The 25,203-nt window shown below is 46.1% G+C and overlaps 1 protein-coding gene across 15 annotated transcripts in view; it reads right to left on the bottom strand.

Moving 5' to 3' along the window:
* Frmd4a (FERM domain containing 4A) overlaps positions 1-25,203 on the bottom strand; it is a 749,198-nt gene that overhangs the window by 128,120 nt on the left and 595,875 nt on the right. For all 15 annotated transcript variants that reach the window (XM_076572733.1, XM_076572735.1, XM_076572742.1 and 12 more), the window contains 2 exons: positions 13,754-13,848; positions 3,391-3,483 (listed from right to left, as the gene is read on the bottom strand). In XM_076572733.1, the coding sequence (XP_076428848.1) occupies positions 3,391-3,483; positions 13,754-13,848 (188 nt within the window). The remainder of the gene's footprint in view (positions 1-3,390; positions 3,484-13,753; positions 13,849-25,203) is intronic.

Raw genomic sequence — 25,203 nt, 5'->3', positions numbered from 1 at the left:
GCTGGCTGGCTGGCCTGGGATTCCAGGGGTTCTCCTGTCTCTTTCTCTGTAGTGTGCTACTATGTCCATGATTTTGATGGGAGTTCTGGGGATCTCAGGTCCTGTAAGCTTTATCGACCGAGCTCTCTCCTCGATCATACACATCTTTTTTTTCTTTCTTTCTTTCTTTTGAGACTGATCATACTACGTATCCTTGGCTAGCCTAGAACCTTGTGTAGACCAGGCTGGTCTCGAACCCACAAAGACTCGCTTGCCTCTGCCTCCCCAGCAAATTATTAAATGCATGTACCTTCATGCCCCACCATAAATATTTTTTTTAGAAATAATTTAGTGAAATAATTTACTAACTGGGGTTGTTTTTCGGTACAATAAAAATAATGCTTTATTGGGGGTGACTTTAGCATTCTAGGAGTTGGGGGCCAGTTTTATAGCTTACAACGTAAAGCATCTCAAATGGCAATTTGGAGTCCTGGTTGTGCATTAAATAGATCTTGAACACTTTAAATCCTATTTCTACGCTGTTCCTTGGTTGTTGCAACTGTGAGGCCTTCTATAAATAACTCTTGGGTCTCCTTATGGCAGTTAGATTTTTTTAATAATGCTGTTAAGGTGCTTGAGAGACCGAGAATTTGAACACATATGTGTGTGGTATTAAACTGCAGGTTGGTCAGACTTATATACAGCTCATTAATGTCTGAAGACCTTTGTATTAGAAGAGCCACTTTGGAGAGATTTCCCTCCAGATTGGAAGCTGGAAAGTTGCTGGAATAATTATTTCAAAATGAATCACAATACACAGATTTCTAGTACATATGTTAGCAATTGTTCACAGATCAGGCCGGTGAGCTGCTCGTTGAGGAAAGTGTTTACTATGCCGAACAAGGATGACAGCCTGAGATTGATCCCTAGAATCCATTAAAGGTGGAAGGAAAGAAGTGAGCCACAAAGTTGTCCTCTGTCCTCTGACCATACATGCACTGTCACACACACACACACACACACACACACACACACACACACACACACACACACGATAATAGAAGCAGTAATAATAAACTGTGCATGCACTGAAATGTCTTTGTACCAACTTGCAGCACTAACAATAAAATCTCAATCATGGCAAAAAAAAAAAAAAAAAAAAAGCTGTAGCAAGGAGGGGGCACCCCACACGTGGCCAAGTATATACGCTTCCACCTACGATTATAGGTTAATGAACCAACTCTTGCCTAATCCCACCTCCCCTCTCACTGGAATTGTTAGTCTTTGTTTTATAAGGTTATTTCCCATTCATCTGAGACACCATTAGAGAGAATATGGCATTGAAATCATTCCCATCAGTAATGGAAATAGCTGAGATTAGCTCTGATATCCCTGCAGCTGTTAAGCAAATCAAAAAGGCATTAACCACGAGCTGAAATTTGCTCCACCAGCTGAGGTAAAGACACACACTCCAGCCTGTTCAATGGACCCTTTAGCGCTTTGCTTGAGACTTGGTGGATGGTGTTTGTGGAGTCAGGAGCGCCAAGTGTAGACCTGCGGCCCTGGCCCTGCTCTTCGGGGAGAAATGAGCTGCAAGCCCTCTGCATCCCACTTGTGACTTGTTAAAGAGGAGCACGGTCTGTAGACTTGGCAAAGTAGCTATTTTCATTTGAAAACTGAGGGTGTAGTGTGGTTGTTAGCAAGCTCAAGGTCCTGGGTTCAAATCCAGCCCTTCCTACCCCTGCAGTACTGCTGATTGTTTTAGAAAGAGTGATTCCAGTGTTTAGCAGGAGTGCTCCTCACGGCTCCCCTGCTGGGTGCTCAGTGTTGCTGTGTCTGGGGGCTCTGGCTCCTGCCTTGGCTGCTCATTTGCATTTTGACTCTCCTCTGGCCTCCCATATCCATTTGCAAACAGATGTGATCAGTCCTGGGGTCTTCAGAAGACAGGGCAGAATGTAAAAGCTCTTCACTGGGGCAGGTGAGATGGCTCAGCCTGTTAACAGCACTTGCCAAACTTAATAACTAAAGTATGGTCCCCAGAAACTACATAAAGGTGGAAGAAGAGAATCAGTTCCAAAAAGTTGTCCTCCGACCTCCACATGGACGCAGCGGCATGTATGTGTCCACACATATACATCAAACACACACACAACAACAACAATAATAAAGTAAAAAAGAGCGTGTCCCACGAGGCTGGGGAGAGGACTCAATAGGAAAGTGCATGCTTTGCAAGCATGAAGATGTAACTTTGCACTCCAGAACTCAGATTTTTAAAAATCCGGGCATGGTGTCACATTTTTGTAATTCAACACTGGGAGGCAGAGACAGGTGGCTCCCTGGGGCTTGCCAGCTAGTCAGCCTGGCCTACACTGTGAATCCCAGCCCTCTGAGAGACTGTGTCTCAAGTAAGAGGTGAACAGTGCCCGAGGAATGGCACAGGAGGTTGTTTTCTGGTTTCTATGTGCACACGCATGCATGGAAACACAAACACACACACACAATCACAGCACTACATCACAAATGCAATTCTCACGTCAACTGTTGAGTAAAATGTGTTCAAACAGGTAAGTGCACATTGCAATTTTCTTTTTGTGTATGTGTATGATGTGCGTATGCATATTTTCATGTGTCCGTAAGAGTGTGGAGGCCAGAGGTTGACAGTGGGTATCATCCTTGATTGCTCTCCACTGTGGCACAGTCTCTTGCCGATCTCAGAATTCACTAGTATTCAGCAAGTCCAACTAGCCAGCTTGTCCCAGGGACTCCCTGTCTCAGCCTCTTGAACACTGGTACTAGAGGCAATTGACATGCCTGACTATACACACACACACACACACACACACACACACACACACACACACACACACACACACACACAGGATTTGAACTCTGGTCCTCATACTTGAACTACAATCGCTGCATCCACTGAGCCATCTTCTCAGCCCTCTAACATCTTTTGATCCTTTCTTCTTCTCTGCTAGAAGGGCATTTCAATCAGCCCAATTTGAGATAAATCTATATATTTCAAGGGACTCCAGTGGCACTTAGGACAGAGGCAACGGCCACAGAGGCTTCTTAGGGAGCATCAAGGGGCTCCAAAACAGATCCCAGGACTTGTGACACAATACAAGACTCAGTTTACTTTTACTTTGAGATGTACGACTCTCTCCCTCCATTCCACACATGTACCCTCACACAAGCGTGCAAGCCTGTGACCAGTGCACATACTGATGGGCCCAGAGCAGTCATACCTGAGTTTTCAGCCTCTTGGAATGCAGTTGTACTATGGCCTTTACCCCTAACCACAGACCAAGAGATACGTGATCCCCTTTTCCTTTGAGTCTCTCCATCCTTCCAGACTTTTCTGATAAAGAACAAAGGAGCCAAAGTAGGAATTCCAGGAGTACCTACCTCACGCAGAAGTACAGAACCACAGGCCCAGACTTTTTGGGGAAGTCATGCTCCAGTACTCTTCGATCTAGTTGAAGCCAGTTCAAGTGTCCCCTGGAGAAAGGAGAGGCAGCTGGTTAGGTTGTTGGACTGGGCAGGTGTTTGGAGACGAGGGTCTCCCTGGAGCAGAACCCACTGGGTTGTAGGCATGCAGGGGATCTTGAATCCTTCCTGGTATTTCAGCAATGGAGGAACACTCAGGAATTATCCGGGGGAAAGAGTTCCCGAGAGAACTGTTGTCTGGCGGGGACAGGACATGAATCATGAAGTCAAGATGAGAGGTGATGCCTGCTTCCTTTAACCACAGCTCTCTCTCTCTCTCAGCCTCAGTTTCCTTTCCACTCCTGTGGGGTATGTGCTTTCCCTATAGGGCTCAGAACACTCTTCAGTAACATGCTAACAATCCTCACATCATCCTACTGGAAGCGGTTGGGATGCCACATGAACCACACTTTCTTAAAAGCAAACCTACATACGATCAAGCCATTATTCTATTTCTAGGCATTCACAGTTCCTCCCCATGAAAGGAGGCATTTGTCTACACAAGGTCTCTTACACATGAGTTCAAAGACGCTGTATGTGAAAAGACACTAGAATGGCCCAAACTTAAGACAATCCCAAGGTTTACCAGCAGAAGAATGAGTGAATGATGGCATGATCTCCAAATGGAATACTACACAGCAACGGAGAGAACGTGCTATTGCTTCATTATTCCTAAAAATAATGAAGTCGAACAAAGGAAGTTTTAAATGAAAGATTTAAAAAAGCATATAAATGACACAATCCCATTTATATAAAACTCTAGAAAACACAAATCAATCTTCAGCTCCTGAAGATGGACTGGGGGTAAGGGATGTTGCAGGAAATAGGTTCATGTTGAAATGTTTTAGAGCTGATGGCTGTGTTGTTGGCCAAGTATTGGCTTGATTAGAAAAAAAAATATGAGGGTCTCACCCAGGCTGGCCTTACACTCACTACATAATCCAGGATGACTTTGAATTCCTGATCCTCCTGCCTCGACCTCCCAAAAGCTGGGATTACAGGCATTTTCCACAATGCCCTGCTTTGGGTTGATATTTATCTAGCAATGAACTAACTGGAAACCACTGTATAGAAATGGCTAGAAGCAAAGAGAGCAGGAAGATGGGAGCAGTCCTAAACTGAATTCTGCTTCCGAGGGAAAAAGACATCTTCTGTCTACCTTAGTTACCCTTCAGCCATTAGGCTAGGCTGGATGGAGAGCCAGCCTCAGGGTCCTGCTCTCTCTGCCTCCACTATGCTTGGACTATAAATGCATTCTATCATGTGCTGTCACACTTCACAGACTGACCCATTCCTAGAGCCTGAAATGATTATAGATGTGGCTGGGCAGGGGGGTGGGGCCGGGCAGGGGGTGGGACTGGGAGCTCTAAATGGGAGAATGTGGAGCCAGTTAATATCTTGGATTCCCTAAATAAACAAATTCCCAAGGATGGTCCAGGAATATTGATTTTTCTAGAAATTCCCACAAGAGAGAGTCAAGCAGAGTGTGTACCGGGAAAACTACCTTACAAACCAAGGGCTGCCGATTCTGGTGGAACCTGGCTTTACTTTTTTATTAATCCAAAACTGTTTGCTCCAATATGTTGTTGTAAGGCTGTTCCAAAATTTCGCTTTTTGCCTATGTATGTCTGTGGGGTGTCTGTACGAGTAGATGTATTAGAATGTGTAGGGGTACACACGTGTGCGATGCAAATGTGTGTAGGTGTGTAGGCCGGAGGTTGATGTCCTGTGTCTTCCTTGAACACTCCCCTCTTTTTATATTGCAACAGGGTCTCTCTCACACATGAACCCAGAGCTCAGTAGTTTGCCTAGTTTATTAGCTTGCTTCAAGGATCCTGTCTCCACCGCTTGAGCCCTTGGATTATTGGAGGGCCTTGGTGACTGCCCAGCATTTACATGCATTCTGGGGATCTGAACTCTGGCCTTGATGTTTGCATTCCCTTGGGCCACCTCTCCAGCCTCTTGATTTGGTTTGTAGCATCTCCTATATTGTGTGTTGTTAACTATCTTCTAAGCACACATGAGAGACTGACAGGCGCCAAAGGCCAGTCATTTCTGCATCTCCCGTGGCTGACAGTAGATGCTAAAAACAATTTTGTTGCTGTTAAGAAAACAAATGCAGGGCTGGAGAGATGGCTCAGAGATTAAGAACACTGGCTGCTCTTTCAGAGGTCCTGAGTTCAATTCCCAGCACCCACATGGTGGCTCACAACCATCTGTAATGAGATCTGGCGCCCTCTTCTGGCCTGCAGGCACACATGCAGACAGAATACCATATACATAATACATAAATAAATCTTAAAAAAGAAAACAAATGCATCAATTTTACAACATGCTCTAAAGATCCATATTCTCTCTCTCTCTCTCTCTCTCTCTCTCTCTCTCTCTCTCTCTCTCTCTCTCTCTCTCTGTGTATGTGTGTGTGTTCTCACGTGTGTATGTGAGCTCACACGTGTGTGGGTACATATTCATATGTGTGCATGTGCATGCCCAGTGTTGATGTTGGATGTCTTTTTTCAGGGCTTTCCACTTTGAGACAGGCTCTCTAGCTGCCCTCAGAGCTTGCTGATTCCAGCTAGTCTAGGCTCCCCTGCCTCTGCCTCCCAAGTGCTGGGCAGAAAGAAAGTCCCCTTGCTTGCCCAGTTTTGGGTTCTGGGGGATTTCAATGTTGGTCCTCATGCTTGTGGAACAAACATGTTATCCAGTGAACCATCTCCCCAGCCCTGACATCCATTTTCTTATAGGTTCAGTGACTGTCACCAGGTACAGCCAATGCTCCTGCCCCAGGTATGAGGAATTCATTCTGCTCGCCTAGAACAAGACCCATGCTCTTCAGTATCATCTGCACTGGGCTGGGGGTGGGGGTGGGCAGGGATGACTGAAGTGCCTAACCCCTGCCGGAACGGCACCACTCTTTTTGATTTATCTTAGCTACACATACATAAAGTCACGCTCCAGTACTTCTCTGGTCCACTCGACATAAGGTGCTGTTGTTTGCTGTGATGTGTGACGGGGGCGTGCTCGTCTCAGAGGCTGTCATGAGCACTGAATGTCAAGTTCCCAGAAGCAGCTATGACAGCCCAGGCACGGCGGGCTGGAGCCACTCTGACTTTCGCTGTCCTGCCGTCTAGGAGTTAATGAGTGGAAACCACAAGCCCAGTTCTAAGTAAATTACGATCCCAGAGCGGTGACTGCTGGCCTTTGCTCCCAAGATAAGAAATCACTTTTGAACTTCATTTTTATTTTTATTTTTTATTTATTTATTTTTTTTGGAACTTCATTTTTAAATGGTAGATACACTAGTGACTTCTGCTGGACTCTGTGGATGCCTCAGCCAATGCCCTGCGCTCTGCATAAGACGGGACACAGAGCAATGCAGACTCGGGCACACTTTTGGACCCAGCATGCCTGGCGATGGGTCACAAGTGTGCTGCCAACAAGACACTCATCATTGAGCTAACTCTGACTCCTGGATCTGTACCGATCAAGGAACTCGATTAATTGTGACACAGGCACCAGGACACGGCTTAGCAGATAAAACGCCTGCCACACAGACATGAGGGTCAAGTTCCATCCACAGCACCCACATAAGAAAGCAGGTGTGATGGGGTGCACTGGTAACCCCGGCTTTGGGGAGGCAGAGACAGCAGGGTCCCTGGAGATTGCTGGGTGTCAATTCTTGCCTAATTGGTGAGCACCAGGCCAATGACACTTGCCTTAAAGCAGGCGACAACGTTCCTGAGATCGCCTCTGGGCTTACACAGACATGCAATGCACACAGATATATACATGTGCACACACACATGCACACATGTGAAGAACTATGGCACAGGAAGCTGAGAGTAACGGTCCTTAGTTGACTACCTTTTATGTTCTCAGACGAGGACTGTGGCCTCGTGGTGCCTGTGACCCCTCTAGAACTCAAGCAAAACTTCTGTATGCAAACATTTGTGGAAGGGAAGGAATGTTAGTGCTAACGAATTTCAAAGAGATCTGTGATGAAATAACAGGCTGAGAGCCCCTCATTTTCCTAACTGGCATGTGAAAGGACATCCTAACTGTGCTTGCACAATAATGGCTAACATGTTTTTCCCCTCAAATGTCTAAACACTTCTTAAAAGTTTTTCTTTTCTTTTCTTTCTTTTTTCTTTTTTAAAGACATGGATATTCAATTATACCATCTGATGAGCCCTTCACAAGATTGGGTACAGGAGACAAACTTAATCGCAGTGACAATCATTACTTCAACTTGTGGTATGTTTGACTGCTTTTTCTGTCTAAAGTTGCTTAGTGTTTGGCTTTTGACAGGGGGTCCTTCGTCTTCTCTCCGTTATTAACTTAAAAAATATTAAAATTTGGGAATTAAAATAGTAATGCAAGTATTTCAAAAATAAAATATAAAAATGACTCTCTCTAAACGGATGCCATGTTGGATAAATGAAAATCTTAGGTTGTTTGTTCAGTTTTTTTTCTTTGTGGTGCTAAGCCATAGCCTTCAGCACGCTAGGAAAGTACTCAAGCTAAACCATTGACCTTCGTGCCCTCATTCCTCAGTTTACAGTCTCTATACATAGGGGGATACTAAATCTGGACTCAGGAGCTGATTCTGACACTGTTAGAAACGGTGCCTGGAAGGCAGCCCTCTGCAGTGTCTTAGACCCCTGGGACATGCCAGACATTATCGGTCCCTGATAGTCCAAGATCAAGTGGAATGGGTCGTTCCTGGAAATGAGTCAAGGGGGCAGGAAGAGATTGGTTCTGACATTCAAGGTCCTGGAACAGGACTTTTGAACTTAGCTGTAAGTCAGAACAAATTGGGGATCTTTGAAGAAAAAACAGACAAATGAAAGAACTCAATTTAAAGTGTCCTGGGTCCTTCTGATATGTCACCAATGTGGAAGGGCACCCTGGCTCCAGCCGCCTGTCAATGAGCATTCTAAGGGGCTGGAGAAATGGCCAGGTGGTGAAGAGCATGTATTGCTCTTTCAGAGACCCAGGTTTGGTTTTCAGCACCCACATGGTGGTTCATAAATATCTGTAACTCCAGTTCTTCTAGGGGATCTGATGCCCTCTTCTGACTTCTGTGGATACTGCAGGCATGTAGCACACATACACAAATGCAGGCAAAAACTCATACACACAAAAATAAAAAAAAAAAATCTAATTTCTAAAGCACTATGTAAAGATCAAATTTCTCCCAGGGCCTTTGCTTCAGAATGTGTCAAAGGTGTCCAAACTGCCCTCACTTGCCTAGTTCATCACTACTGGGAACACTGCAGCTCTCTTTATTTGGACAGGGTTAGTACAAATCAAAAGTTACCAAGTGCAACTGAATTCTAGAGCAGGAAATAAAAACCATGGGCAACCTGGTGAGATCTGAGGAGGGCCTAGGCTTAGTTCATCTAGCCGTGGTGTTGTGTCATAGTTTTGCTATGTTCCACAGGGTTTGCAGGATGCTGACGTGGGGGAAGCTGGGTGGAAGGGGAGTCTGGGTTGTCTTTGTAACTCTTCTACAATTATTTCCAAATAAAAAGCTTCCAAATAAACTAGCAACAGAGAAGGAAGAACTTGTATCAATGCGGCAACCGCTGGTTACCAACAACATTGTATATTCTCAGGCGTAAAGTATTAATTACACTGTTGTCTCTGATACTTTATCAATAAATACCAATTATGGGGGGCACAGAAGGCTAGGGAAACTTCCAATTCCCTGTCTGCATTATTTATTTATTTATTTTCCTCAGGGTTCCATCCAGGCCCCACAAAATGTCATCACCATGATTAAAACTGAAGGATGGCAGACGACTTCTACCTAAGAACCATACATACATTCGACCAAACCCCCTGCTGCTCCTCCTGGGAAGGCCAGTGCTGCCCCTTGAACATGTGCCTGAGGGCGTGATCTGCTCTGGGTTGGTGATTCCTGTGTCCAGAAGCAGTAACCCAGCTTTTCCTCTGTCTCTCCATGTCAGGTGACACCTAACACAGAGTGGCTTACAGCTCGTAGCCACTTTGCAGGTCTGAATCTTGCTTGATTCGAATTGGGTAACAGGCAGATTCCTGTATTTTACCACAAGCTGCCACAGACCAATGACAACACTACCGTTGGTTTGTGTGTGGTGTGGGTGTAAAACAGAGTACAGTATGTGCACACTCACATATACACAAACACCTTGGGGGCACATATGTCTGATCTGAACACAGTTATTAAAATGTGTCATGTTGAGATGAGAATGTAGCTCAGCTGTTGTGGTACTTGCCTAGCATGCAAGAGGTCCTGAGTTTGATTTCCAGCAACATAACACCCCCCCACACACACACACACGGTGGGGGATGTCATGTTAGTGTTTGTTACTTGGCATGCAGAAGCAGAAGAAAAGCTGGGTTCATGCTTTGGGACATAGGAATCACCAACCCCAGAGCAGGTCACACCTCCAGGCCCAAGACCAAAGGACAACCTTTGTTCTTCCCTTTCTTGAAAGGAAAAGGACAAATGTTCCGATTACCAAAGAGGCCCAGAGATGTTTGTCGGCCCAGGTATTATCAGGCCATGAAGGATTGTTTCCTAAGCCAGCCTTGTCCTTGTCCAGTTGGTCTGTTTCCTGTGCTAGCCTCCCAGAGGCTTGACTTTCTCTGGAGCTGACACCTGCTCTTTCTCCCCTAGTGCACCAGGCACAGCTGTTCTTATTTAGGAACCAGCAGGTGGATCAGCTCTTTTTTGTGGGCCCTGGCTGGTGACACCCTCCTACTCAGATCCAGGAGGAAGGGTGGTGCCAGAAGGGTGCCGTGAGACCTACTATGGGGAGGATGACGCTTCTCTCAAGTGCCCTCTACACACAGGCATACGTGAACGAATGGACACACACCCAGGTGGGTTATCAGGCCAGCAGAGAATCAGGAGAGCTCAGCTCCCAACTACATAGGCCTATAGGATGGCCCATTAGACTCGGGGGTGTGCACCTCCCAGCTTTGATATGTGGCTTTTGTGTCCCTCTCCCCACTTGGGGAAAGACTGGCTTTCGACCTTTTCATCCTTCCGATCCATTGCTCTTGGCTAGGGCTATCAGGGCTGTGGTCTGCAATCCTCAGCACTTAGACTTCTTCCTCCCTGACCCAAGATAACGCGCTCATTTTTCGACTCTTGTTGACTGACTCTGAAGGGAAGTCTAATTGGGACCGTCCAGAGTTCACGGACTCTTGGAATTGAGTAAACTTATTTGGGAAACGGGAACAATGAGGCTGTGATTGATTGAGGCTTACAGCTTCCTTCCAATCAGTGGGAACAGCATGGGGAGTAATTAGGGGGTTCGTGGGGATTCTTGACTGAGAGGGTCGAGAACGTCTGTGTTTGTGAAAGTCAGTTTGTCTAGATGTGCAGTTGTTTGAAGAGGTTCTTCTTTACTCCCTGCCAGATGCTTTACTGGCCGCACCTCTCCTGACCTGCGGGTGGAGGTCCTTCTAGACCAGAGAAGGCCAGCCAGCCTGCCTTGCACCTCAGTGCCCTGTGGGCTGCATGTGTGAGGAAGAGGATGCTTCGCACTTTCCACCGCTTCTGTACAGCCACTGCCCCAAACGTCACTTGTATGTGGGGTGCATGCGCGCGCGCGCGCGCGCGCGCGCGTGTGTGTGTGTGTGTGTGTGTGTGTGTGTGTGTGTGTGTGTGTGCACGCACGTGTGTGCTCGTGTGAGATCAGAGGATAACCTTGGGTTTTGTTACTCAGCTGCTGCTCACTTTTCCCTCTCTTTTGGAAAGTTTTTATTCATTTATTACTTTTATGTGTATACATGTGTGGGTGTCTGTATAGGCCAGGACACTTGGAGCTGGAGTTACAGGTGATTGTCAGCCACCCTCTGTGGGTGCTGGGAACCAAGTTTAGGTCCTCTGGAAGAACAGCAAGTACTCTTAACTGCTGAGCTATTTCTCCAGTCTCCCACCATATTTCTTGAGACAGTGTCTCTCATTGCTGAGTAGGGTAGGTGGGCGGGCAGGACAGTGAGCCTAAGAGGTCAGTTTGTCTCTGGAGAGATGATATGAATATATAGTTTGTGTGCTTGTATATACAGCTAACCTAACCAAATTATTACTTTATTTTATGATAGCCTAAAAAAGTCTTTGCCTAAAAGTTATAGGATTGTGCAGAAGTAAAATGAGTTAAAAATTTTATGTAAGTATTCCAGTTTCTGCCAGCTTGTTCATCTTCTTTATCCTGGGGAGGTAAATACCTGCTGGAGTACCTTAAGCAGTAGCTGGCACAGCTATCTGGTCAAAAGTTATACTCTAGATCCTGTCTGCTAAGAAAAGATTTTTGTTGTTACTGTTTTTGTTTATTTTTGTTTTTGAGACAGGGTCTCTCTAGGTAACACTGGTTGGCCTGGAACTCACAGAGATCCGCCTGCCTCTGTCTCCCGAGTGCTGGAATTAAAGGCATGCACCACTATATCTAGCAAGAAAGGATACTTTTTATTGCCATTTCAAATGTTTGTATGCTTTTATTGCTAGCTGCAAAACGTCTATCTGTAAAATGTTCATGTCCACAGTTTCTATTGCTGTGAGCATGTCTAACTGTGACAGAAACTCCTTTTGTCTGGAATGAGACTCAAAGACTATTCTCAGGTGTTCACACTCTTCCCTGACCTATAAAGGTGTAAGAAATTGTAGAGGGCTGCTAGGCCTTTCCAAAGCATTAGCCTGAGTTCCTGCCTCCTCTTGAACAAAGAAGAGCTCACTTGTCTTTCTGAGTGCACAGCTGATTCTTTGCTGAGAGTATCCATAACGTCTCCACCTTCCCCATGCTGGGATTACAAATGTGGTCCACCAAACCTGGCTTTTATTTTTTAACCTAAGTTCTGGGGATTTAAGTTAGGTACTCATGCTTGTTTATGGATACCTTGTTAACTCATAGATCCGCAAGGTCAACCACAGCCATATACGGATGCATATGGTCACTCTCCCACTGACCAATACAGAGGTTGCCTATTCTTGTTTCAGAAGCCATCCTACCTCAATGGTCCCACTTCACTCCTTGGGTCTGGCCTGGACTCTACTGCCCTACCCAACCACTGACCTCACCCTGACTTATGAGCATTTTAGAAAACCATGTCTATAATCCTAAAGGCGTGGAGGGGTGTGTGGACACAAATACACACGGAGGAGACTTCTTAGGGAACATTGATTTAAAGCAGGTTGTTTTGTTTTGTTTCCTGGTGCAGGGGATGGGGAAGCAGCATTTGAGGAAACATGGGCAGACAGGGAAGGTAAGGGCAGACTCTCTGAGACAGATATTTCTTGTTCCCAGAAAACACTGAGAAGAAAAACTGTGGGAAGACATGGGGGATAGTATCTAGACAGGTCCAGTAGAGGGAAAGGAGCAGGCCCAGGAGTCCTATCAATACCCAGGCTGGCATCTGTCTAATGCACTTCCAGCCTTGGGATTCTCCCATCCTGAAAGTATACAGCTGTTATTTTCCCTTTCTCTGTGGCTTCGTCTTCTGTCTTTCCTGGTCCCGCTCATTTCAATTCTTTGTGCCTGGGAACTATCGGCATCCCTTAGACAATTACAGTCACCCCGTTAATATAGAACCAAGGGCTGCACACGTCTAGGAAAGCATTTCACCCCTCAATTACATCCCCAGTCTTTTGTTTACTCTTATCTAAGAATTTGGGCTGATCTTCATCAAACTCTTTTGGAAACAATATACTAAGAGAGGAAAAAAAAATATTTCAATGAACCTATCCTTTCCTTTATTATAAAACATGACCCAAACTGGAAGGCTGCCGAAAGCAACCCGCTTTTCCATCAGACGGGTGATAATGTACTTTGATTTTTGTATTCTTGATTTCAGCTTAGAATGTGAAACTGACCAGCTATCATCTTCTACCCTGAATTTATCATCAACTCCACTTCCTGTTATTGTTTCACCAATACTGGAGAGAAACATTTACTTTCCACAAGTTTTCATTTAACCTTAATGAAAACCAAACCCACACAGATCTACTTAAAAATAAAATAAAATAAACATTTCAGTCTGAACACGAATCTGCTTGATTATAAGAACGTTGACCTAATAATTTCATAATATTAGCATCTGTCTAATTATATCCTTTGGCTGCTTCAGGCATGATCACCGGCTTTTGAAATTCAGATGGTGAACTTGGACTGACCCCCCAGCCCCCCACGGGACCCAAGTGGCCTGCAGCTGATTTTGCTGAGCACAGCTGAGAGAGAGCAATTTCCCATCCTGCTCTTTTGTTCGGGGTCTGTGGGCTCTGGACAGCACTTACGTCTCGTCTGTGAACGCTATCCCGAAGTATTCCTTTTCCTTCAGGTTGAAATGAGAAGCCACGAGGTCAAGAAGCTCCTTGGCCAAAAGCTTGGGCTGGAAGAAGAGCACAAAGGGAAAAGATTAAGTCACAAGAGATCTCCACTAAATCGCGCCACCATCTTGGGTTTCTAGCGTGTTCTCTGTGTAATATCTGAAAACTCAGGCACACTACATAAACACAAGTGACGTTCGTAAAATCCAAAGAGGGGCTTGGGTGCGGTTCAGTTGGTCGAGTCCTGGCATGCACAAAGCCTCATGTCTGATTCTCAGTGCAGGATAAAATTGGTTGTGATGGGGCGGGCCTATAATGCCACAGGAAGTGGAGGCAGGAGGATCAGGAGTTCAAGATCATCTTCAGCTACATAGTAAGTTTGAGGCTAGCCTGGGCTACATGAGACACATACATACACACAGAGAGGAAGGGAGAGAGGGAGAAGGGGGAAGGGAGGGACGGAGGGAGAGACTGAGAACACTAGGATACTGCTGTATAAAACAACCAAGTCAAAGGTCCCAGGTAACAGATGGAGGTTCTGTAAGGTTGGGTCTGTCAACAAATAGCACTTTGGGGTCTTTAGCAGGGCTGTCCAGCCTGGTGACTTTCCTTCCCCACCTTATGCTATACTGACAGGAAGATGTCTTTTTCAGTTGATCTATTTAGCGAACACAGGCAGACCCTCCTATTCTTAAGGTGAGGTTACCCATTGCAATCTGAAGATGCTGTTACATCCAAATGCATTTAGGACGAGTACCAGAGCTTAGCAACACAGTGCTGCAGGTGTGAGCCCAAGACAAAATGGTAACATTTTGCACCATGAGATTTACTTTATAATTAAGTTGCAAGTCTCTAAGCATGGGCTTGGTGGGTGACAACCCTGCCTTACTGCATTGAAAGGTTGGACACACCTGCCACAGCCCAGCTGCTTCTGTCTGGTGGTCGGTCACATGGATAACTGGGAGGCTTTGGCTTTCAGCATCATTAGAGGAGATTGTAGCACAGAGCCTGATCCAGGGAAAAGAGCCAGGTGCAAAATTCAAAGTATAATTTTTACTGAATGTGTATCGCTTTTGTACCATTGTCAAGCTCCACATCCCTATGCCCAACCATGGTGACTTAGGAACTGTGTGTATTTGCTGTGTGGTAGGCACTGTCCTAAGCACTTTTTACACATCCTTTACCCGCATAATCCTATGAGGTTGTCTATCGTATGGGGCAGAAAAAGGCCCAGAGATCAGACAGCTGTTTCTGCCTCCTCCTGCCTCTATGACCATGAGCTCCGCAGTGAAAACCACCTAGATCCACATGGGTTTGTAGCGATGGTAGCACTTCCTTCCTTGGTAATTAGTGATCAATGGGAAATTCCACTTTGATGAACCAATGGCATCTAACGCTCTCTACTTCTGTTCCTGTCACAGTATACAACCTTAGGCTAAACCAGCAGGAAATTCAGGACTCGAAGTCAAACATTCCTTCGTTAATAGGAAGAAGTCTGCAATGGGAATGCAGAGGGATGCACACGGCACGTCTTAGAATCTTGCAAATGAATTAGGGAAGATGCTGCAAGATTGAGTTCTGAAGCTTGAGCACATGCTGTGGGATGCTGCAGGCTCTGCTGCCCATGCTACTGTTCTTCCCAGAAGATGTTGGGCTGCATGTGATTTATGGGTTGTAATGAGGCCGCAGGCTCATTTAAAAATGTAGCGGATCATAATTTATCCAGCAGAATGACTGCCATCTCTTTCAAAGTAGCCACAGTATATCTGTGATGCTTGTTGTTTCTGGAAGTATTTTGAGCCAGGCACTGTAGGACATACCTGTAACTCCAACACTTAGAAGGCTAAGGTAGGAGGAATGGGGATTCAAGGCTAGCCTGTGATACACAACGAGACCATATCTTAATGCCATTTTTTCCCCTCAATTTTGGATTATCTTTTTGACTTGCCCTGGAAGCATGTTTTAGACTTAGCACCCTAGCCAACAAGAACTCTTCCAGCACTTGGAATGGATCTGGATCTTTTGCAAATGTCAGAAATCACTTGAGGTCAAGCCTAGTGGGTGGGGGTAGAAAGTCACTTGAGGTCAAGTCTGGTGAGTGGAGACAGACAATGAGTGTGTGGTCTCACTGGGTCAATCTGGTACTAGAAAATGAGGTGTGACTAAGAAATAGTTACTGTGGGCTCCTGTGAACTATGAGGAGGTAACTAACCCATTCTTGGAAAGGACAGCACTGAGGTTTCTCTTTCTTTGGGAATACCATTTTAAAGATATTTGAACACCCTTGCTCAGTGTGGCGACTTGGGAGAAATGTCCCCCAAAGACGGACATATTTGAACACTTGGTCCTCAGTTGGCAGTGCTGTCAGGGAAGGTTAGAACCTTCTAGAAAGTGGTGCCTTGCTGGAGGCACACATCGTTGGAGGTAAGCTTTAAGGTGTTGTAACCACTTCCTGCTCTTTCTTTGCTTCCTGTGTGTGTATAAAATTGTCATGTCTCTGCTTCGTGACTGCCAGGCCAGCCTCACACTCCCACAGCCGTACCTTCCCCATCATGATGGACTGACTGTACCGCCTGGAACCAGAAGCCCAAATGAACTCTTCCTTCTCTAAAAGGTTTCTGTTTTGTTTTTCCTGTCAGAGTATTTTATCACAGCAACGGAAAAGGAACAAATACCATTGGAGATGCAGATATTTATCCGGGAAGATACTCACTAGTTACAGAAATGGTTGGGAGGACATGCAAGGTGTGGTGTAGGAAGAGAGCTGAGGGAGTGTGGAGGGCAGGGGCCATGGCTAACAGGTGTTGGATATTTGTGTTCCTCACCCAGTTAAAACCTTTGAAATGACAGAAAGGGACACATGAACAACTTCAGTTGATCATGCCACATTCCCATACATCTGCCTTATAATGCCATGTCTTACAAAGGACTATCTGAGACATTGCTACTCTATCCCAGACACAGTTCTGAGAGCCTCTATATATGATATCATTATTTAAATGACAGAAGACCATCCCTCTGCCAGTGAAGACTTAGAGTCAGTAGACAGGTTGTTCCCAGCCTCAGCACAGCCAGAATTGGAAACAAGGTCTGGACACATACAATGGAATATTACTCAGCCCTAAAGAGGAACAAAATTCAGATATGAATGAGCACTGATGACATGGTAACTGAAAGGAGCCATAAAAAAAGAAATGCTTTTGTCATCTCACTTGTATAAGTAACTAAGATCATGTGATTTCACAGGGGTCACCAGGGGTTGGAGAGGATGAGGTGTTACTGCTTAACGGTTACAGAATTTCTGCTTCCAATTCTGACAAAATTTTGGAAATAGTGTTGAACCTTCAATAACACTGTCTGTGCAGTTAATGCCCCTGAATTGTATATATAGGAAATGGTTAAAATGGTAAATTTTATGTTGTGCATATTTATCCCAGTTTTAAAAAGAAGAAACAAAATATAAACCCTAGCTTGTCTCAAAGTGGTCACCTTCCTCTGCATTACGCCTGAGGTTACTTCTTCCTGGGTAAGCAGTCAGGCACCATGTCTTGAAAGGCCTGTCTAGGGCTGTAATGCTGAGTCAGTATGCTGACATCCCAGATTTATACCTCATCACTGTGTACTTATTAACGCGAGTCGTCCTCCGATCTTCAAGCCTCAGAGCTTTAGAGACGTCCTGACACACCGAACAACCGTTGCTCTTTGAGAGCCTTGGAGGGACTGACTTTTGGCCCCTTCAAGATGACATGTTCCTCTGATTTCACTTGTCTCCCCAGACCCTTCGTATATTGGAAATTTTACTCTGAATAACTAAACAGCGCAAGCAGCCCCAGCTTGGGGCAGAGGGATGAGGACAAACCTGTCCCTTTCTGGTGAACCCTGTTCATACCCTTGGGGGCAAATAATTGCTGAAACATGGAGAAACATCAACTGCTTTTTATGAACAGTATGATAGACCAAAGGGAAGAAAAGCCCACCTCAGGGTACCCCCAATTTAAAAACAAAGGAACCAGAGCTGGGGGAGAGGGGACACAGTGCCTGTAATGTACTTGTGTCACACACCATGAGGTTCTGAGTTCAGTCTCTAGAAGACAAGAAGTGTGGGGGAGAGTAGCCAGAATGCATTAGATACATGTATGAAACTGTCAGGTAACTAACTTAATAATAATAATAAAAAGAGTCACACTAGCCAATGGGAGTTCAGCAAGGAAAACAGACCCTGACACCCTGAGATGTCCACTGTATGTAATGAACTAATTTCTCCCCTGTTAAAATAGAAAACAGTAGCCATGAGAGAATGGAGGGGGAATGTATGGTTGGTGGTGCATGCCTGTAATTCAGGACTGGGAAGGCAGAGACAGGTAGATTTCTGGGGGCTCCAGGCCAGATGGCCTGGTCAGCTCCAAGTCCCTATGAGATACTATGTCTCAAAAAAAAAATTGGAAGATGCCTAAGGAATGTCATGGGAAATTGACCTCCAGGCTCCACATGCACACACATACATCTATACACATAAGCACACACATGAAATATGATAAAGAATAAAAATAGAGCAATCAAGTCAGTGATGGGAAAAATGACAGAAGATTCTAGAAGACATGGAGGTTGCAACTCTATCTTAAATGCTCATAGAACCCTATGCATGTCTTTCGAGGTGACCAGCAACAGTCCCACTTCTGACTGCTTTCGTCCCTAAGAGTCAGAGCAGCCGAAGTCCGGCACTCCTCACTGTCTGTACTGCTGAGACAGCAGGGTCATTTGCTGGCACAGTGCAGAGGTGCATCCTGCCTGACTCCGGCATTGTGTCCCCATTAAGGCTTGGGCCACTGATAGCATCAACATCTGGATTTCCCCAATCTTGCAGAGGAAGATGATAGTCTACCTTGATGATTGAGGAGCTACAGTATTCTGAAAGTTCCTTCTGGAGTGAGTCGCCTGGTAAGCAGAAAGCTCTTGGCTGTTATACACTTGGAAGGGATGTTTACAGAATCCTGCTGATTGTAATTTGCCAATCACTCGTGCTGTAAACATTTGTGGATCCTTGTGGGGATCTCTGGCTGGGAGAGAGGCCAAGAAAGAGGTCTGTAGCACCTTGAAGTTTGATGGGACAAACAGGGAAGGGGCCTGAAGGCATCAGGGGCAAAGCAAGCCCTGTGTGTCCCTGGTGAGCCATGCCAGTTTCTTCAGGGTCACTGGCCATGCTGGTGTGGCGGATGTCAGTGAACTTAAGATGGGCTTTCTCTCAACCTGTAATTAATCGTCTTCTTTCACTGGCTTCTCTCTTCCCCTCTTTAACTCAAATTATTCTCCTGCCTTCCTCCTTAGACCTGGATAACAAATTTCCTTGCAAATGCCCCCTACCTCCCAGCATGCTTTGCACACAGGAGCCACCATAGTGCTAAGAATATGACTTTCCAAAACTAAGCTTGGACACCTGCACAGTCACCACATGCAAGAGAGAGGGCGGGGGGGCCTTTGCTACTCTGACTTCACCACCAGGCTCATGTGAGGTCCTGAAGGTGCTGGCTCCCATGGGAACCCATGGGCATATTTGCCATATTTAGTCTAAAGTATCAGTTCATGTCCCATGTACTTACAGCACATCCCTACTTCTTCCAGGTGATGCGCGTGACTACCATGATCAAAACAGCACTTGGAGATGGAAAGACGGCTTAGTGTGTAAAATGCTTACCACAGAAGCATGAGAACCTGAGTTTGGATCCCTGGCACCCTTGTAAAAGTGGATATGACAGCATGTACCTCTAACCCCAGTGCTGGGGAGGTGGACACACCCCAGGCTTGTCTTCAACCAGTTTAGACTGATTGGGAAGATCCAGATTCAGTGAGAAGCCCTGTGGCAAAAATTATGGTGGAGAGCAACTGAGGAAGACACTCAGCGTCAACCTCTGGCTCTGCATGTATGCCCACACACATGCATGTGCATCTCCACATATGCACACATGTGCAGGTACACACACACACACACACACACACACACACACACACACACACACACACACACACACAGAGCACATCTGTAAGCTGTAAGGAGCTCTAGGCACTGTCCATATAACCATGATCCTTCTGGAAATGCTAATATTATTGGCAGTGCCCACTATGGACTTGACAGGCACTCACTCCAGATGGATGACCTTGAACAAATGATAAAACCTCTGCCCTCTGTCTTTCCCTCTGTGAAATGATGGGCTGGATTTAATGCCATGAAGGATTCTAGAATATTCTTCTTCATGCTCTTAGCAAATCAAACTGCTTCCTCCCCGACAAACTACTCAGCCCCCACCCTCGAAAGGTTGTGTATGCTCATTCAAAAATTCCCACAGCCCTGATAACTTCCTTGGTTAGTAAATCTTAACTATTAACACATCTCATTTTCTTATACAACCTGGAGCAAGTTGCTTAACCTCACTGCACCTTGGTTTCCTCATCTGCAAGGTGGTAAGGACTGTACCCATGTCACAAGGCTGTCACGTGTGTTAAATGACTTACATAAAGTACAGCGTGTGGCATAAAGTGAATATTACACACGTCCATTGTCATTTTAGCTCTTCATTACTGTACTTATAAAATACACAGGCTATACATACGTATTTATAATTATACATGAATATGTATATAAAATCCAGGCCTAAATGCTATCTTGATAATTGAGACCATACTTTGACAGGAGTCTCAGTTTTCATATTTACCTCACCTTCATCTAGTTCCCTTTCAAAACTTCATTCCTGCCCAAAGCCCATACCTTCAAGGAAGCTCTCCCTGACCATCCCACCCAGCTCCTGTGGAATTTTCCAAACGTGCCTCATTCTCCCTTAGCATGGATGCTTTTCTATGTGTGTGTGTGTGTGTTGGGGGGGGGTACATGTGACATAACTTATTGTACCCTGTAATGACTTGGGGGGAAGCACTTTATCCATCCAAAGTCATCTCCCCAGATCTACAATGAGGGGGGGGGGGTTGAATACCATCTCACGTCTCTCTATAAGACAGACTTTAATAAGACCATATAGAACAGGGCATAAAGCCAGAGGCCGAGGCTGGCTGCCTGGAGGCACAGAGGTCAATCAAGTTGGAAGGGGCTGCAACCAATGATCCTCCCGTCTGGGATTTTAAGAGACATGGTCCGGTCCCTTTCAAGCCCCCAACTTTGTTGTTAGTTGTTTTGGCAGCCCCAGGAAGCACCTCTCCCTAGACTGGGACCCCAGATCCTGGAATACATGTGTGTAGGAAGCACAGGATCTGGAGGTCGTCTGTTTTAGGATCTGGGGCCTGAGTCCCTCTAGAAACTGGCTCTGATGTCACCCTGTGCATAAGGCAGGGGAGCCAAGCCTGGCTTAGTGGTTAGCAGCAAAGTGGCTTCAACTCAGCAATGGACTCTTCCCTCTAAGCTGTTACCCCCATGGGGCACCATTAGACAGCAAGGGAATTGTCATGTCTAAGTTAATTGCATTAAAAAAAAAAAATCTAACAGTAACCACAGCTCTTCCTTATACTTTAGGAGAAATCAGACTGGTGTCTGAAGACCAAGTCAATCATTCTCTGTCTAGGGGTTTTATTTATTATTTGTATTTATTTATGTTTTTTGAGATGGGGCTCTCAGTTTGTAGCCCCCAGAATGACCCTGAACTTGGAATCCCCTTATTTCACTCTCCCCACTCTCTGGGAGACTAGAGAGTAGAGACAGAGATTAACATATGAACAAAGCCAGTTTGAAGAGGAGGACTGGAAACTCTTTCCCACCAGGGATCATGCACTAACAGAGCATGCACAAAACACACATGGGCGTGGGAGGGTGCTATGTAAATGCCCTGTAAAGACTCAGGGTCCCCAGGCCCTATGGTTCTGGCTCCTTCCTTAGGCTGCTCTCGTTCTTGGGAGTGCTTTTCCTTTAATATGTTGTCTCTCTATTTCCAGCCATGTATCCCTGGTGCAGGCCTTTGCCCTGGGACGCAGTAACCTGGAAACAGGAGCCCCTGCAACACAGACCTACAGCCTTCCACCAAGCACGCCCTTCCCTTTCCTTCAAGCACTGGTCTTCAGCCTGAGCATGCTTTCCCTGAAGCTGGTCTTTCTCACCACCTCTCTAACCTCTGTGTGTGACTTCAAAGGAAAACCGCGCCCCCCCTGCCCCACCTCCCTTATTCCTTCCTGGCAGCCGCTGAGATTTTCAGCATACCTGCCCTGTTGTTTTTCTCTCCCATTTCAATAAAACCATTCCCGAACTTCCTTGAGAGTCTGTTTTGAAGATCTTTTATTAATGAGACCAAGGATGCCCCCAAAAGGATACTCAGGGTCTCCCCAGGAATACTAGGATTATAGGTATATGCCAACAGGTCTGATTGCCAGGGCCATTCTTGTCTTGTTACTACATTGTCTGCTGAGCCAATGGGGACTTGCCCACCCTCATGACACAGGCACTCGCGTCCAGCTTTGCCTGCTCACCTGCCTACCTCCTCTGCCTACCAAGGAACTGGGGGCCCCAAGACCTAGTGGGCGGGTGATTCCTACTCTTTAGGGGTGGTCACAGCAGTGAGGTAGCAGAAAAGGTCATTTCCAGGAGTGGGTAGAAATGATGTCATATCATCACCCCTTCTTTCTGGCCAGGAGGGGCTGGGATCCTCTCCCTGGGAAGCCTGAATGGAGTGGATGGGTGAGCAAGGACTTGTCCTTGTACCCCTGCACCCTCCACACTAAGGCCACCAGAGGCTCATTGGCCGCTCCGATTCCGGGGGGGGGGGGGGGGGGGGAGGGGGGGGGAGGGGAGGGATAGTGCATGAGGTCATCCTTTGTGGATTCTGCACAGCAGCTTATGGCAGCTGCCCCGCCTCTCCTACCCTAGGGGCTCTGATGATTAACCTCTCCAAGACGGAAGCCCTATATTCTGTGGCAGGGGACACAGTGAAGCCACTTGCTTTATGCAGACTGATAAGAACAATAGGGCTTGGCCTCTTCTCCAATATGTAGGAGAGGTCTTTCTCCATGGGGAATCCATGTCTGTCTCCCCAGCCATGAGATGTCACCATGCCTCAATTAAAACACACACACACACACACACACACACACACACACACACACACACACACACACACACAAAACCACCACCACCACCACCACCAAAACAAAAACAAAAAACCCCAAAACGTGGGGTTGGGGGGAGATGCAACTCAGGCCCTCATGTTAGTAGGCAAGCACTTTACAAATTGAGCTATCTCCCTGGTCCATTTAATAAAGGTTTTTATTGGCAGAGTGAGACAGATGAAAGGGTGGAGCCTGGAAGCAGACCACAGGCACAGGCGGTTGTACAGACCAGCTTTAGAGGCAAACAGGAAGCAGAGAGCGGCTAGGCAGTGGCACCCCTCCCCCACAGCTAGGGAGGGCAGATGCGGCGATGTAGGAGAGTTGATAGCAGAGTGGGTAAAGATAAACCTGATGACCTGAGTTTGATGCTGGGATCCCCGTGCTGGAGGGAGAACCAGACTCCCCTGAGCTGCCATCCGACCTCCGCATGCATGCTGTGGCACACGCTCCTCTTCCAGCAAATCATGAATGGATGTTGTGGGGTTTCAGTCAGATCACACACCTCCAGACACACACTGCAATGACACTTGCACGCCCAAGAGAGGATGTGCTGGGTCCCTTTTCCTAAGCCGGTAGCAGAGTTGGACCCTCCCCATGACTTCTCTGCAAACCAACTACAATCGTGGCGGGCTCCTTTCAACGTCTCTCTGCACATCTTCCAGAGACTCACCGTGGGGATGAGCTCTCTCTGGGAACACTTTAAAGCTCTCAGCTGCCCCACCCCCTTGCCTTTTATGTTTTCCCCCCTTGATCCATCCCTTCCTTTTATTTCCGTATACTTTCATCCATGTTGTTCTCACATACAGCGTGGCCTGAATCAGGCATCAGGAAAGTCCGGGGCTGATGAGGGTTTGGGAGGGAGTCTTTCTTACTCATGGACTTAAATGATGCCCGATGAAGGCTTTGACGGGCAGACATAATAATTGCTTCTCTATAAATGCAAAGAGCTTCCCCGACTGGCTGGGGAGCCTGCTTTACACAGGATCCCCCCCAGGGACTCCGGAAGGCAGGCAGGTGTTCATTAGGGGACCCCTCCTGCCTCTGCATTCACACAGCTACCCCCCCAGACTCTGGACTGCTCAGGGTGATGTCACAGGACTGTGAGTGAACAATACATTTGCTTTGGTGGGAGAAACACAGGCTGTTCCCCAGTCCTCAGCTTGCCCGTGCCAGAAAGGGCTCTCAAGTTCACGGCCTAAATTAAGGGATATTTCCAGAGAATATGGAGATGCTGACCCGAGTTTAATCCTGGGATGGCAAGCTTCAGCTATTGCCACTAGCTCAACTACTGTCTCCACTTTTTCCCTTTAAAAAGATGCCTGGGAGCTAGAGAGATGGCTCAGTGGTTACGAGAGTCTACTTTTTTTTTTTTTTTTTTTTTTTTTTTTTTGTAGAAGACCTGGATTTGGTTGCTAGCATCCATATCAGGTGACTCTCCACTGCCTGTAACTCCGATTCCAGGGGACCTGGTACTCCCTGGCCTCTGTGGGCATTGTAACAAATGTATGCAGGTACACATACAAATACTAAATAAATAAATAGGTTTTTGTTGCTGTTTTTTTAAGATGCCTGGGTTTAGGATCTGACTCTATTGGTAAAATACTGGTTAAACCAGTATGAAAACCTGAGTTTGGATTCTTAGAACCCACACAAAATGGCACGATGGCATGTGTCTATGATCCTCATACTGGGTAGGTGGAGAAAAAAGGATCTGTGGAGCTTACACTTGTGCACATGGACACATATACATGCATACACCAGGTATGAACACACACACACACACACACACACACACACATACACACACACACACACACACACACACACACACAATTGCTCTGCATATTTGATGCTGCCCTTATCTTGAACTATGGGGAATACAGATGACTTCTTTGCATGTGAACATCCCTACACTCCCTGGGAGATGAAGTTAAGTCCTCTAAGATCAAAGAACACATTAGAGGACTGTTGTATGTACTTCTCCTTGTACAACGGGCACCAGGATCCATTCAAACTGGAAGTCCTCATGACATAGCACACTGAATTACAATCTAACAGGCTTTAGGGGCTGCATTTGCTAAAAAACAAACAAACAAACAAACAAACAAAACAAAGCAAAAACCTCACTCCTTACTTGGTGCAAAGTCATTAAAAAGCAGGATGAAAACCTGGAATCTTTCCCTTCACTTTACCGTCTCCTTTACTTTGGGCCACCTGCACATTTCCGCACATAGGCTTGTTAACCACGGACTGTCCTTAACCTATCTTTTTCTCACCAAGGCTGGTGGCAAATACCACAGTAGCAGAGGCATCTTACTGTT

The sequence above is a fragment of the Peromyscus maniculatus genome, chromosome 5, assembly GCF_049852395.1.
Source record: "Peromyscus maniculatus bairdii isolate BWxNUB_F1_BW_parent chromosome 5, HU_Pman_BW_mat_3.1, whole genome shotgun sequence".
NCBI classification, from domain to species: domain Eukaryota; kingdom Metazoa; phylum Chordata; class Mammalia; order Rodentia; family Cricetidae; genus Peromyscus; species Peromyscus maniculatus.
The sequence above is the reverse complement of the archived record's forward strand: the minus strand, read 5'-3'. Positions and strand labels throughout refer to the sequence as shown.